At 40.6% G+C, this 15,324-nt stretch overlaps 2 protein-coding genes across 2 annotated transcripts in view; both read right to left on the bottom strand.

Annotated features, from left to right (window-relative positions):
* The window catches only part of LOC118429286 (regulatory-associated protein of mTOR-like), a gene marked incomplete in the record, with an annotated part of 15,009 nt that extends 1,084 nt beyond the window's left edge, over positions 1–13,925 (bottom strand). The window contains 12 exon segments of the mRNA XM_035839765.1: positions 646–775; positions 1,397–1,513; positions 2,152–2,238; positions 3,510–3,640; positions 7,503–7,609; positions 8,377–8,484; positions 9,504–9,628; positions 11,130–11,244; positions 11,931–12,039; positions 12,973–13,074; positions 13,536–13,722; positions 13,918–13,925. Of these exon segments, the coding sequence (XP_035695658.1) occupies positions 646–775; positions 1,397–1,513; positions 2,152–2,238; positions 3,510–3,640; positions 7,503–7,609; positions 8,377–8,484; positions 9,504–9,628; positions 11,130–11,244; positions 11,931–12,039; positions 12,973–13,074; positions 13,536–13,722; positions 13,918–13,925 (1,326 nt within the window).
* The window catches only part of LOC118429076 (regulatory-associated protein of mTOR-like), a gene marked incomplete in the record, with an annotated part of 35,405 nt that continues 33,616 nt past the window's right edge, over positions 13,536–15,324 (bottom strand). Inside the window, 1 exon segment of the mRNA XM_035839439.1 lies at positions 13,536–13,722.

Raw genomic sequence — 15,324 nt, 5'->3', positions numbered from 1 at the left:
CCCATTTCAAGTCATATTTCTATTACAAGACCATCTACCAAACTTTATAACAAACAGCGTTAGACGAAGTACCAACTTTTCAGACTTGCTTATCCCATGTCATAACTGAATTCTTTTTAGGGAGCTTGAGTATCCCAGACGGAGAGATGCCATCCCAAATGTGTGCCTAATTAACCTGCATAGCTGTATACAGCAGGGGTGGGTACAAAACCATTTTTTCTTATTGGACCGGTCCGGAAAAAACGGACCTGAAAAAATTGGATGGACTGGATGTTGGACCTATTGGAAAATGAACAGATTATATGATCAGGCATTCACACATTTGAGGGCTTACCGGTCAAAGAACATAAACGAACAAAGTAGAGTAGAGTCCATAGTCATTCCTACCAAGTTTTACAGTCAATCTTTAGCCTTGTAGGATTTCAAACTGCCAGTGGGAGTCAAATACTCCACAAAACAGATTTCTTTGTAGCAAAATGGACCATTGTTTTCAGTATAACCCCTTAACAACCTATCACATACTGAATTTGGTCCAGGTTCAGGTCCGGACCTGATCCTCTGGACCTGAACCGGACCTGAATTTTCTGTACCGGTACCCACCCTAGTATACAGAAATATGAGGTGATGAATTATTGTCTTTCTCACCCAGTGTGGATGGAAAGCCAGGCAGCTGATTGGTCCTATTCTCTGTCCCATGAAGCCATCGTGGTACTTGATGGTGCTGATGTTTTCCCCGTTTAAGGTGTAGAGGCTGATGAACTGGTTAGCAGAGCCACTGAGAGAAAGGAACATAAACAGTGAGCACCAGAATTCTAAAAACCTCAGGAATGATATTGGAACATTGCTTTAATACAGCTGTACAACTAAAACCCTCCAGCTACTTTTTCTTACAGAGTTTTGGGATACACACGCCCGAGAACCTTGAAAATCAAATATTTTGCCTGAAATTTACTGAAATTTTGATAGTAACTCTGACTAATCAGATGAAGATACAATTACCACATAACATGGTTTACCTTTCTTTACCATTATCATTAAACGTTGAAGATGAAGAATTGAATTTAAAAGGGTGTTATCAGAACCCATAAAAGCAGAATTTGAATCTCTAAATTTCATTCATTTTAGGGACTTTTTCTCACCCAACCATCATCTTTTATTAATGATTTTACTGTTAATGGAAAGAGAAAATTAATACAATGTATTTACCTAAAGCTTTCATGTTTTCTAAATCCAAAAAAATATTGATATCTTTTAAAAGTTTATAAACTAATTCGAGGTTATGAAATGCTGATGAGTTTTAGAAAAGTTTGATAAAACACAACAATGAAGTTCTGCACGGACACTGCATATTTACACATCAATATAAATCACTGCCACTACATTACCGCAGGCTTACCATGCAAATATTTCAGCTTGAGGATGAACATCAAATGATGCCAGTCCCTGGGACGTCTGTATCGTCTTCACAGACTCACTGAACCTGGGATCCCAGAACTTCAGATCACCTCCGACACTGAATAAGGAAAAGATGAACAAAGTAAGTTATGTAGGGCCTGAGAATCTCCTGAGCTAGAAACTGGACTAGACGGTTCAGAACTTCTTGTATGACAGACTGTACTGGAAGTCAAACTTCACTTGCTGCACCTCATAGAGGATGACAATTGATAATGATGATGAAGAATCACCTTCAGCATCATTTACAGTATGGCTGCAAACTCCCCACCTGAAGGATCTGCTGTGTTTTATAAGTTACGCTGTCCATATTTGTCACTTTGCTCATGTTCTTGAGGCCATGAGATTAGGACATTTTAATTTCAAAGATGGGTCTGATTTCAAGTATCACCATGTTACATCTTTTCCAGTACTAAATTTTCCTCGTTGTGGCAGGATTTACGGATTTTCAGTATATACTTGATCTTAATTTACATCGGTACATTACCAGTACTTCATGATCCGGTATTCTGAACCTGTGCCAAATTGATTTTTACCGTAAAGTACCAGTACACAGCCTTAATTTACAATAATACATCACCGTCAACATCGACCTTAACAAAGATTGCTTAACCTGCCTGCTTAAGTGGCAACCTCCACCTCACACTTCAAACATTAATTTTGATGCTACTCTTCTAATAACACAAGTTTCCGTCCAACCTGGCACTGATGATGTTGCCCTCACTGCCCTTCTGCAGGAACACCTTCACCACCCAGCCTGTGTGTTCTCTCAAGGTCATCACTCGGCTGGACAAGAAAACAGACACAGTTACACATCAAAATCATAGCTTCAACTTGTCCCTACTGTCATTGGTTAAGTGTCATCATCACAAGAAGAACTAACCTGGAATCCAATCTACTCCTGGCTCGGCCTACCGTAGTTAGTGCAGGCTTTGTACGGGGCTAGTGTAGCTCCCAGCCGCAGGGGTAATCGGTCACACCCGGTAGGATTTTCACGGGGTTAGACTTTAGCCCAGTGGGATAATTAGCCGGCCAGCAAATTAACGATATTGGCAAATTGGCTGGCAAATTAACTCCCACTGGGCAAAGTCTAACCGCGTGAAAATCCTACCGGGTGTGAATGATTACCCCTGCGAGTGAGACCTACACTGGCCCCGAAGAGAGCCTGCACTAACTACGGTGGGCCGAGCCAGGAGTAGACTGGATTCCAGGTTAAAGAAGAACTGGAGTATCACAGTCAAGCAAATATCAAGGATGTGCAGTCTGCTCTGCATGCTTATGGTTCCTGTTCCAAATTAAATTTGACGGACTCCCTAAAAATAAGATGCAATTCATAGGTTTTCACTACTGACCCATTATTGATTAAGTAAATGGCTGCATGAACATGTGTTGATAGTGGGGAGAAATTCTGTCCAACTGATCTCAAATGTCAAAGGGGTGGAACTGAAGAAATCAGTAAGTACTGTAAATGTTCGCGGTAGTTTTATGAAATACGCGGATTTCGCGGTGGCCTCCTCACCGTGAACTTAAAACCACCGCGAACATTGTTCAATTATAGTATGTGAGTATGTGACTACAGTCTATGGCACTACCGCGGACTTAAAACCACCGCGAAAACTCCATTTTCCCGCTACCATGAAAATAAATACTCGCGAACTTAAATGCATTTACAGTAATGTTCAGAAGCCACATGCTAGGACAGATGTGCACAGTCCTGGGATTTGATTGGTGTGGTTGTTCAGCAGGAAAGTACCTCTTGTGGGGTGTAATTAAATGTAATTGCCATAAACAGGGAGTACATATGATATGAGGCTGTTGGAAATTTTCTTACATGATGTACTTGAAGCATAGATAGATGTGCTCAACATAGAATGACAAGGGGCTGTTTTCCATAGGTTCATTGGGAATATGCTCATGTAAGACATCTTTGTTTATTTGAAAGATCACATCTATCTATACATAGCTCCCAATAACTCTTTCTTAATTCATGGGCAAAGGAATATTTTTACTAAGTAATCATGTCGAAACATTCTTATCTGTGAAGAGTTTCTGCTGACCATTCATTAGGTGCAAGTCTCCTGTCAAAGAGTCGGACTGAGCCGTCCCCACATCCGGCTATCAGCAGTGACCGCCCCACGGAATCACTGACCAGGCTGGTCACACAGCTGTCCGCACCGGTCGGGATGTCCTGTGGTCAAACAGGGTGGAATAAGGCTTTATCCACTGGGCATCAACAAAGTTTCATAATATAAATTTATACATAACACTAGAAGTATGTTTCATCTGTACCCTGTGATGGGCTAGCTACATGTACATGTAGGACACCAAGTAGTGAGTGAGTGAGTAAGAGTGAGTGAGTGAGTAAGAGTGAGTGAGTGAGTAAGAGTGAGTGAGAGAGTAAGACTGAGTGAGTGAGTAAGACTGAGTGAAGGTGTGTAAGTGTGTGTGTGTGCAGCAGGAGAGTTCATACATGTATTTGGTCCATAATTTAGCTGCGTAAAGACAAAAATTTTCTTCAAATATTTATTGTTAGTGCCCACATACATTTGTACATTTTTGTACTTTGAGTGGGGTTTGCAGCCTAAACTGACTCAAATTTCATGGGGCATGGCTCAAATTTCAGGGTATAACACCTTAACCCACAGGGTAACCTATATTCGTAGTGTTTACCCACACGGTATCAAGAGATATCAAGTCTACGGACGTTGGTTTCGAGTTGTAATGTGTTCAAACTATTGTAGTTTGAAACTAACGTCCGTCGACTTGATAACCCTAAATAATTTTTTACAAGCAATGGATATAGGTTACCCTGCGGAAAAAGGTGAACTAGCGTTAACCATAAATCACAAAGCCTTTTATGAATGTTCAAAGCTCAACTTATTTGTGATCATTTCTTTGCAGGCAATGTCCTTTGAAAATCAGAAACATAAGGTGAAAGAGGGGAATTACCATGATCATTTGAGCTGTGTTTTTTTTCTTAATACATACACATGTATCCATAGCATCTTTTAGAAATGAAAGATTTTGAATGAGATTTCTTCATTTTTTCCTACTTTCATCTGTGTGCCGAAGCGCCACGCTCCTCTCTGGAGCAAGTGGGGCTGAGTGAGTGAGTTGACATTATTTCATTTCTACAGATTACTTAAAATGTGTTGGAGGCATCTGTTTTGGTTATCATGCATAAATACTACAAAGCACAAATTAAACCCGTACCCAAACTTTGAAAATCAAATAGTGAAATATATATACATCAAGACAAGGACGTTACATCAGAAGGACTGAGCACGTAGTTAACACCCCGCTGCGCCCGTGCGAAATCCCGCTGCCTTTTTTTGTGCCCGCCCCGCCGCGGTACTTCTTTGTATAGAACGTCCGGTGCGGGTTTTCGCGGGGTTTTGCTGGAAATTACATATTAATGAGCATCGCTATGACGTCAGATAGCCCGAGCCGTCCCGAGGACTCGCTCGGAATCCAGCTGTTTTCCGACTATTTCCTTATTTGGGGAGCGTTTCTGTCATGCGCAGAAGTCTGCATCTTTTAGAGAAAGAAATGGCAGACATTTTGGTGTTTATCTGATCGTCGTAGGACAATCATGGGTGAGTTTACGGACTTTTTCGTCCAAATCTCTTCATATACTCGGCCGCTAAATATGTAAGAAAATGCACAGATTTATGCTGCTATAACATAGTTTCGCAAATTTTCCTGTTTTAGCGAAAAATTTTCCATGGAAGTACGGACCCATTTTTCTGCATTCCTGCATTGTTTTGATCAGAGCCCGGCTGATTTTTTCAGATCTCGGAGCTCAAACTTTGCTCACAGTGTAACAAAATGCCGTAGATGGCCTTCCTCCGTGAACCAACAAAGTGGTGGGAGGGGGAAAAGTCCGTACTTTTTGGGGATCGTTGGGGAACTTCTGAAGCTAAAATCGTTTGCTACATGCCGGAATACGCGGAGACATGTGCGGACAAGTTCATATCAATTTGTTTATGTAACGTTAACGTTGTACATCTAGGTTCCCAATCTTATCGAGTCCATGTTTGTGCATTTTCAGGTCGCAAACTGCTGGGGAAGGGAAGGCCACTCAATCGACGTCATAGAGCATACAGCTTTGCCGAAAAGGCCACATAGTCATAGCAAGAGTAGTAATCATCGTGTTCTGTTTTTATAAACTGTAACGTTATTTCTAAATAGAATAAGTAACGGTTATATCTTGTAAATCTCCGAGTCGGTATCAGACTTGACGGTAGCGATGAATAAAGATCCCCCCTCCCCACCGTTTATTTATTTCCGCTACACAAGCACACTTGCGCTACGCAAGCAAAGTATGAACAAGGACGTTATATAACATCCTTGTTATGAATGGGTCTTGAAGGTAAGAATTTTTTTATAAGGATGCTCTTAAAATACAAAAATTGTTTTAAAAATAAACTTCTAACATTAAGTCTGGTGTGTCACTGTCAATTATTGTGCCAGTAAAGTCAGCTATAAACCGTTACGTATTGCAAGTAAAAGTGTTACTGCTATTGCTAGTTCTGCGCTGTTTGCATGACATCCAGCTGTCTCCAATTCTTCAAGAACTTCTTGAATGAATGACAGGTTTATTCGTTCAAAACAATAAAAACGTACAAGCTTCTGATAGCAGCCCAAGGGCTGAATTGGTCGGCTTGTTAACAGTTACAAATGGTTTAAAAACTGTTCCAACTATATACATATGTACATCAATAATCACATCATTACGCAGACTTATTTACAAACTGGGAAGGTAGAAACACATAGTTCATACAATGTCGTCATTGAGTAGTGAGACCATATAGTATATTGGACTTTTCCTTAAACGAGAGGTGTTGGCTCTGGGGACCTGCAGTTTGTTGGCTGAACGTGTATTTCTGCCAGTAATCTCCTTACGACAGGGAGGGAACCAGTCCCTGTAGGTCGGGGATCTATACAGTGAACGAGCATAAGAACTGCATAGGTCATGACGTCTCTGAGACAGTGATGTGAGGGAGAGTTCAGTCAGTGCCGAGCTGTAGCAGGTATAGTTCTGTCCGAGGATTATCCTACAAGCTCTCTTCGGCACTCTTTCAATTGACTTACATTCAGCAACAGTCAATCCTGGATGCCACACTTGGCATGCGTATTCCAATACCGGGCGCACAAATCCAATATAGACAAGTACAAGGTCACCAGTAGTTAGGCCATACTTGGACAGTGTTCTTAACATGTACAGTCTTTTGTTTCCCTTCCCAACCATCGTTTCGACTTGTTTAGACCACTCCAGGTTGCTTTGGAGGATGACACCTAAAATGCGGGCAAACTCGACGACCTCCAGCTGTGTAGGACCAACTGTGATCACAGGTGGGGGTGGGGGGTTCTTCATGAAACAAAAGACAAGGACTTTACATTTCGACGGATTCAAAGTCATGAGGTTATCTTCGGTCCATCGGGCCAAGCCGTCGACATCATCTTGGATGGTGGGCGCACTGAGCACGTGTCGTGGCTCCAACAAAGACAGGTCGTCGACAAACTTAAAGGTGTCTGCTGTTGATTGGTCGACAGGAACCGCGTCATTCACCAGTACCAAGAAGATCAGTGGACCTAACTTGGTGCCTTGTGGTACTCCACATGTTAGTGTCTGCCATTCAGAAATTTCTTCAAAATATCACTCAAAACCAAGGTCTAACCCAAGTCACACCATTATAGTGAATTTGTGTTACAATAGAGGGATGCTTGTGGCAGCCTGGAATCTATGCAAATCAGGGGTAATTCATATCTAGGTGTCAATTGCTCTCTTCACACATGAATCGAAGCTTGATGAATAGGCACTGAGTCTGAACTCAGTCCTTCTGATGTAACGTCCTTGATCAAGAAGAGCTGTATCCAGAGGTTAGCTATGATAAGATCAGTGATAGTTGTCTGTCTGTAGCACCCATGCCAAGTCACCAGCTGGTGGTTTTGGGTGTCCATAAAGGTGCTAGGTTTTAGTACTGTATAGTAATGTCTGTAGTGTTATCTTCTTTAATGCATCATGGAAGACAATGACTTCTCGTTACCTGTAGTTTTTTCTCCTTCTGCGTGTCCCAGACCCTGATGATGCGGACATCTCCAGACGCCAGCAACATTCCAGACTCCTGCTCCCAATCCACCACCAACCCCGACCCTGCACAAACATCAACAAACTGGCTATTTGATACAGGTGGAATGTTACATACAAATCAAATCATAACTTTGCCAACAGTATGATATACTGGCAGGGCACATGGTTCGTGGGAACGAGCCTGCAGGGAGACTAATGGACTGGCTGCCAGAAGGAAGGCGCAGAGTTGGCCGACCATACATTACCTTAAAGACAATGATAGAACGAGCATTGGACTGTCAGGGTCTAGTTTAATCTCTGCCATGAAGGACAGATCATACTGGAAAACTTGTGCTTTGGACTGTGCCTCACCGGTGTAAAACCGGATGAATTATGATGATGATGATGATGATGATATATGCATGTAGGGTTGTAGCCAGCCCAAAATCATTTTCTGTCCCTTGATTTTTAATCCTATTGAGCGCCCAAGGCGCAAGACGTCGTGCCTTTGGCACAATGTTTCTAGGTGGGTCTGGGGGCATGCACCCCGGAAAATTTTGAAATCAAGACCTTCTGAAATGCTATTTCCTGCATTTTGAGGTGTAAATTTTGCTGGTAGACTAACCTGTTCATGGGCATCTGTTTTATTATATCTTTACCTTAAATTTTACATATCGATTTTTGTCCATCACAGAGGATGGAATGGGACAATTTTTTCCGTCCACAGCTGCAAAATTCTGTCAAATGCCAGAAGGACGGGTGCTGGCTACAACCCTGGTATGATATCAGTATGAGGTGACATTGTGAAGCAGCCATTGAAAGTACATGTGATGTACATGTACATGCCTTACCTCTTGTGGAAGGGAGAAGATCAGATATAGCCTGCCAGGCTGTCACAAGCTCTGGTTCACACTCCCCGTCCCAACCATACTCCCGCCAGATCCGTACAGCACCATCATCTGTGGGGAATCAAACTGGTACTGTACATGGAACATTACAGCAACAAATTAAAGCAAGCAGTAAAGCTAAGGGCACAACCCGCCGTACATGCAAATATGTGCTGTCTACGTGCAAAAACGTAGGCAATCTTTTGGAATCCGTAAGTGGTGAGTACTGCCCCTGTACGATCTCGTAGGGAATTTGACGGATTTTGGAACACGCAGAAACGCCATAGAACTTTACGTGCAGGCAAAACTTTGAGTGCTGTGCGTTGACGTACTCCCTGCTCCACGTTTTCAGAAATATGTGGCGGACATGGCCTCCCAAAAAAACGTACGGACAAATTACATGTACGGCGGTTTGCGCCCTTAGCTTAGAATAACTTCTGCACCATACTGCACCGTAGCAATCAAACCTTATGGATGACAACTGCCATGTGCGCAAATTGATTTGTACATCAATCTGAAAAGATAATTTGTTACCCTTTTTTTACTGCTGGTATTAAAACATACCAAAAATGTCAAAATATCATGATCTTTATCAATTCTACTACAAAATGTCTATATGCTTTCAATGGGCAGTTAACGTTGTTCATGCATGTTGCTATTTCCTCTTGTTTTCGGATTGCGTAAAGGGTGAGAATATTCTGCGATTATCAACTACACTGTTGATATCAAAATAAGAGTTAAAGACAACAATGTCATTGCTGACCGGTATGCCATTATTATAGACACTGGGCTCCACTGATGAGTGCCTGCTGGTTAGCTTAATGGACACATTATATACCGGCACTTAAATACATATATTTTGGGCTGAGAAGCTGGTCATGAACAGAGTAAGTAAACATAACTACATGTATATAATTATGTAACTGTATTCCAAAGTAGAAGTATAAGTAGAAGAAGCAATCTCCTGTTCTGGACCTGCTATATGGTCATGATTTTTCAAAGATCAACAGCTCTCAGAATGGTGTGGGTTTTGGTCCCCTAGCAGCTTGTAAACTGTAAACTGTAAATTGTGTATTGTGTATTGTACTGACCGGACCCTGACAGTAGCAGTGTGATGTCATGTGCATTGATGAAGTCCAGGGCTGTGATCCTGCTGTTGATGGCATTGTTATTTCTGAAGTAGTTTGTCCTGGCACCCTGATCCCAGTTCCAAATGCTATAATAACGATAGTAAATATGAGTTAAACTATTTCAATGGAACTGAAACAACCAGAGGGGCGAGTAAGAACAGAAAGAAACAACACCCCGACTCCCGGGATTCGAACCCGCGCCAAACCCGGGCAGCCGGATCACAAATCGAACGTGCAAACCGTTCGGCCAAAAGGCTTAAGCCGTTAGGCGTCTTCGGTTTAGCAGTTCTTGAACACCACTGTTACACTACTCCCCCTTTTCTTTTCAAGATTCGTCCTCGAATCTCCGAGTTCGACATCCCTGTGTGGCACATACTAGCCTGTTACTCACAGGGTCGGCATGGGAACCAGTGAAACAACCAGAGGGGCGAGTAAGAACAGAAAGAAACAACACCCCGACTCCCGGGATTCGAACCCGCGCCAAACCCGGGCAGCCGGATCACAAATCGAACGTGCAAACCGTTCGGCCAAAAGGCTTAAGCCGTTAGGCGTCTTCGGTTTAGCAGTCCTTGAACACCACTGTTACAGAACTTAAAGGAATGCTTTGAAATGTTTCAAAGTCAATGGCATTGTCAATCAAAGTCAATGGCATTGTCACTCTTTAAAAACCCTTTGGGGGCTTTGATATTCAAACAAATCTCCTTAAACATTGAAGCAAAAATTGAGCTAAATCTGTTAAGATTTGGATGACTATAACATTACATACTAGGTATCGATTCTAACATAATTAGTAGTACTACATGTAGTAGTGCTGCTAACAGTAGCCACTATGTGCTTGTACTGCGACAGGGGTCCCTGACACAGGAATGGACAGCAGCCAGCTGGTCAGGATTGCAGAAGTCCACTAGTCCAATTGTCTCAGGCAGGTGAAAGTGCCGTTTGGACAAGAGCATATCTAACCCACTAGGCCGAGGGGCAAGCAAGATTTTTCTACAAGATTTTGATATACAAAAATGTACTTGTTATTTTTTCACAGTCACGGCATCAAGCATTGGTCAACACAGAAAAATAGAGCCAATAATGAATAATAAGAGAATTCCATTGCTGGAAGTGAAAATATATACTATTTAGGAAAATATTTAGACTTCGGGCAAGTAAATTCTTTACATACTTGCCTGATAGGACAGTCAAAAGAGAATTTTAGAAAACCTGTCCAACCCTGCTAGTGGGCACCAGTTTATGGACACATACAGGCGGAGTTTATTGACACATTGGGATGTAACACTAGTTCACCTTTCTCTGCGGGGTAACCTATATCCGTTATTTAAAAAAAGGTACTTGGGGATCATATCATATCAGGTGGTGGTTTCAAACTGCAATATTTGGAATCATTACAATTTGAAACCATTGTCTGTAGACTTGATATCCCTAAGCACCCAGTTTTTCTACACAATGGATATAGGTTACATGACAAATAAAGGTGAACTAGTGTTACATGTATTATGTCAAAATCAATTCTCTTTAGCAATAAAGAACCAGGTAATTTATCTTTATGATAACTTCTGGGTGTTATAAGAGCATACAGACCTGATTCCATCTTTGTCTGCCACGGCCATATGAGGGTCATATGGATGGAACTTCACCACCGTGGGATTTGCCTTGTTTCGGTTGATGAAAATCTGATCATCTAATCGCATTGAAACTGCAATTACAAGAGAATCACTCCTGACATTAATGAGCAGCACAAGAAAACTGTAAACAGTGTTAGCTAACACTTCTATGGTGGAAGAAACTTTTGCAACTTGCATGGCAGAAAGTAATCAATTAACTGTTTTGGCTGTTTGTATCTTCAAGACTTAGTTTAAAAAGGTTGAAAACAAATACTGAAGTTCCTAATTTTACTTATAAATTAAGAACACAAAAGAACACCAAAGAACAAGTTTGGCAAGCCTTTATGTCTGACCATTTCCAAAACTATATCCAGTTGCTTGAGTAACCACTTTTTGGCATATCACAATGAACAGCTTGTGTAACATTACTCTGTTTGAAGCTAATTATAATCAAAGAGCCCCCACTACCATATTTGATGATGTTCCATTCTGTAGTAAGTTATTATGATTAGCAAGGAAAATTATTTTCTTAAATAATTTGCCAATTAGACATCTAGGTAATGAGTGACTGGCAAAATACACTGAAGTTGGATGCTATCTGAAGTGTCTTTTCACAAAATCTGTCCACTTGCAATGAGAAACTTTTGCATTGTGTGATTTTTACTAGAACTTTGATTTTAGCTTTATAAGACTAAAACACTAAAACACACATTTCAGCTGGAGAAAATTAGATACAATCAGCTACTTGATGTTCAAATGATTACTACAGTTACTGTACCTGCTCTTTTCTGCATCTCTCTGGCCTCCCTTCGGACTCGGGCATTACGTATAAACCTCCACTCACGGTCATAATGAACAGGGCTCTGGGGGTCATGTTCTTCTGGAAACTGAACAACACAAATCTTTTACATCACAAACATATGCTTCAAATCCATAAAAAACTTTCTTTTCCTGTCATTTTTGAAAGGCTTATGGAACAGTAGTTACCGTAACAATGAATGTACTTGGTGAGTAAATGCAATACTTTATACCTTTTACACTGTTGTGCAATAAAGTTATTATTTAAGTGAAAAGGAGAAAAAAGGAAAAATAACCTTACATTTAGTACGTGTATGTAGGTAAATTAGTCAAATATGCCAGATTACTTCTTTGAAAAGTTTATATTCTGAAGTCTATATTATGGAGTCTTCCAGCCAATAGTATGCTATATTTGCCCACAGCCAGGGCATTTTCCATTCAGTGGCTTTAGTAAATTCTTCTATATGTCTGAGCCTGCCACCCTTCCAATGATTAACAAAGTGTCCAGAAAGATTATGTATTTATCACTGTATGCAAGCTACCGGACTGTATAAAGTATCAAGTAACTGTATCTTTTCATAGATCTGCAGCAGTATTTTGCAGTGCTGTTCTGCAAAATAGGTGTAAATAATGGTGACAAAGGACACCACACATTGTTGCATGCAAAGATAATTGCACAGTGATAATACTTATATTTGATGAATGGCAATGGTGTTTTTAAACCTAGTATTCTTAAATGTTACTAGTTGAGTAATTGATACAATGTAAATAAAACACATACTTAACCCCCAATTCCAATACAAAAAGAAAGCACAAAATTCATCTGTTCTTTTGCAATGTACATCTCAGTAAATCATTCTGTAAGTCCCTGTTCTAGTGCAACAGTATCACCCATTGTTGGACAGACCTGACTTCATACAACATATCTGATCAGTCTAACTCAATCAACACTAAAATCTAAACTCGTTTGCCTGATGCATTATAGTGTGATAATTTCTGCCAACATATGCTGGGATACTTACCTTCATTACTGATTGTGCAAAATACCGACTGCTCCATTCACAGAACTCTGTCGTGATCAATGCACTTGGAGGGGAGGATACATCGTCATCATCATCATATGTCTGAAAAAACGTTTTAAGTAATGTCCATGACAACAATCTATGCATGATGATGTTCACATGTAACTAACATAAATACATAAAAAAATATTCAATTCCCAGTATGTATCACAAACATATTACAGCATGTTTGAGGTGATTATGCAAATAAGGACCACATGATGTTTGATTCGCTTTATGCTATTATCAGCCAAGATTTGGTTGTCTATGTGGTTATGTTGAAAACAAGGAAGCTGACAACTAGAGTTCCACAACCTCATACCTACACCAAATGATATTAACCTTTTTGAGTGATGTATAATAAAGGTTGCATGGATTATGCAAATAATGTCCTAATTTGCATAAATCACATCCATACATTTTTCTGTTTTTTTTTAATGGATTTGTTCAATTCAAGTTTCATGGACCCCTTCTAGGCAATGACTTGTATCAGTGAGAACAATTTACACAGATTCCTTACTTACCGAATTAGGTCCCTTGTCAAACAGCCTTCTCTTACTCTGGAAGGTGCTTGAATGTGGAATAGCTGAACCGATGGGTGCAGGGTTGGGAGGGCGGGAGGGCGGTGGTTGCTCGCCAGCTCTGATGGCCAAAGGTCTGGCAATCTCATGGGGAAGCTGCAACTGGGCACCATCTGGGGAGTCTGTGTTTCTGCTCAAATATACAAGGATGGCAATCTCAAAGTCATAGAATAGCCTGCTTCAATATGATAATACTTACTTTACCAACTTGTACACTTGGTCAGAATTTGCCACAAAATGGCGTCATTCTATTAATCACTTAATGACTCAAGAGATTGTGCCTGGGTACCGTCCGGATAGTAGTTCAGCTACTGCGTCTGAAAACCTTGCCATCTCTAACGTCTGGAATTGTCCAAATTTTGGATGAGGACACTGATTGGTCCCTACACATTAGCAAATAAAGGAATAGGTTCAACCGCTTCTCCAACAGGCGTTCCAACACCCGAAATGCCCTCCATCCGCTTGCGGGAGGACCTGTTGTCATCAAACGAGTACTCTAAAACCCATTCCTTAATTCACTCATTAATCGACATTCACCATTAAAAGGTTTGGATGCACAGGTCTCCAGATGGGTAGCAGAATATAGGAGCAAACTACTATCCCGATGGTACCTAGGCTATGAACATTCTGTGTTGCTTGTTTTTCACAGAACTGTATCAGTTTCATCAGTGTCACAATCAATAACAATTAATAAAGTTTCTTTACAGCCTTCCAGGAAACGCCTACCAAATGACAACTGATGGTCGACATAAGTGGAACTGTGGTGAAGCATACAAACCCTTATCATTATCTCCACTGCTTTCATCATCACCTCATAGAAATGTTATGTAACATTCTATTTGTCAATCTAAACATTTCGCTACACCAACAGGTCGTCTTGACCAACAGAGTCCAAAGATTCATTGATTTTTTGCACAAAGAATAGTTCATCTTGCTAACATTGTGTCAAATCAAGTTGGTTCTCAATCACAAATAATTTTTCTTGAATGTTTACAGTACATGTAATCCTTCTTGTGGATCATACAAATCTGAGGGAAGATCACACTGAGACCCAGACTATATGAAAAATGTGGTAACGCTAGTTCACCTATATCCGCAGGTAACCTATATCTGTTGTTTCTAAAAACAGGGTACTTATGGACATCATTTCGACGGACGGTGGTTTCAAACTATACAATAATTGTGAAAACATTAGAATTTAAAACCGCCGTCCGTTTACATGATGTCCATAAGTACCCTCTGCTAAGAAACAACGGATATAGGTTACCCCGCGGATAAAGGTATATTAGCGTTATATATCCTCTGTAAACAGTTTCATCAGGTTGGTACAAACATATATATGGCTGATGAATAATGAGACTTTTGTTACACAAGTATTGATTATTCACACCAATCGTCACCTTCCTCAGAGAAATTTTGACTGGTGCACAGTATACTGCAGCATTGGGTGTTGTTGCTTACAGTTAACAGATGCTGCTACAAAGATTCACATAATATGTACAGTAACTGCTTTATGCGAATATTTAATCAATGTACATGGTCCAAAATGTACAGTGACTGCATGTATTAACTGTAAGCAGTAACATCTAGTGCTTCAGTATAATGCTAAACAGTCAGAATTGCCCTGAGGAAGGTGACAGCCACCAAAACATCGGTGTGAATAAAGCAATAGTTGTGTAACAAGTCTCTTTATTCAGTAAAGTGTTTCACCTGTCCCTGTCCACCTTATCAG

Source organism: Branchiostoma floridae, chromosome 13 (genome assembly GCF_000003815.2).
Source record: "Branchiostoma floridae strain S238N-H82 chromosome 13, Bfl_VNyyK, whole genome shotgun sequence".
Classification (NCBI taxonomy): domain Eukaryota; kingdom Metazoa; phylum Chordata; class Leptocardii; order Amphioxiformes; family Branchiostomatidae; genus Branchiostoma; species Branchiostoma floridae.
The sequence above is the reverse complement of the archived record's forward strand: the minus strand, read 5'-3'. Positions and strand labels throughout refer to the sequence as shown.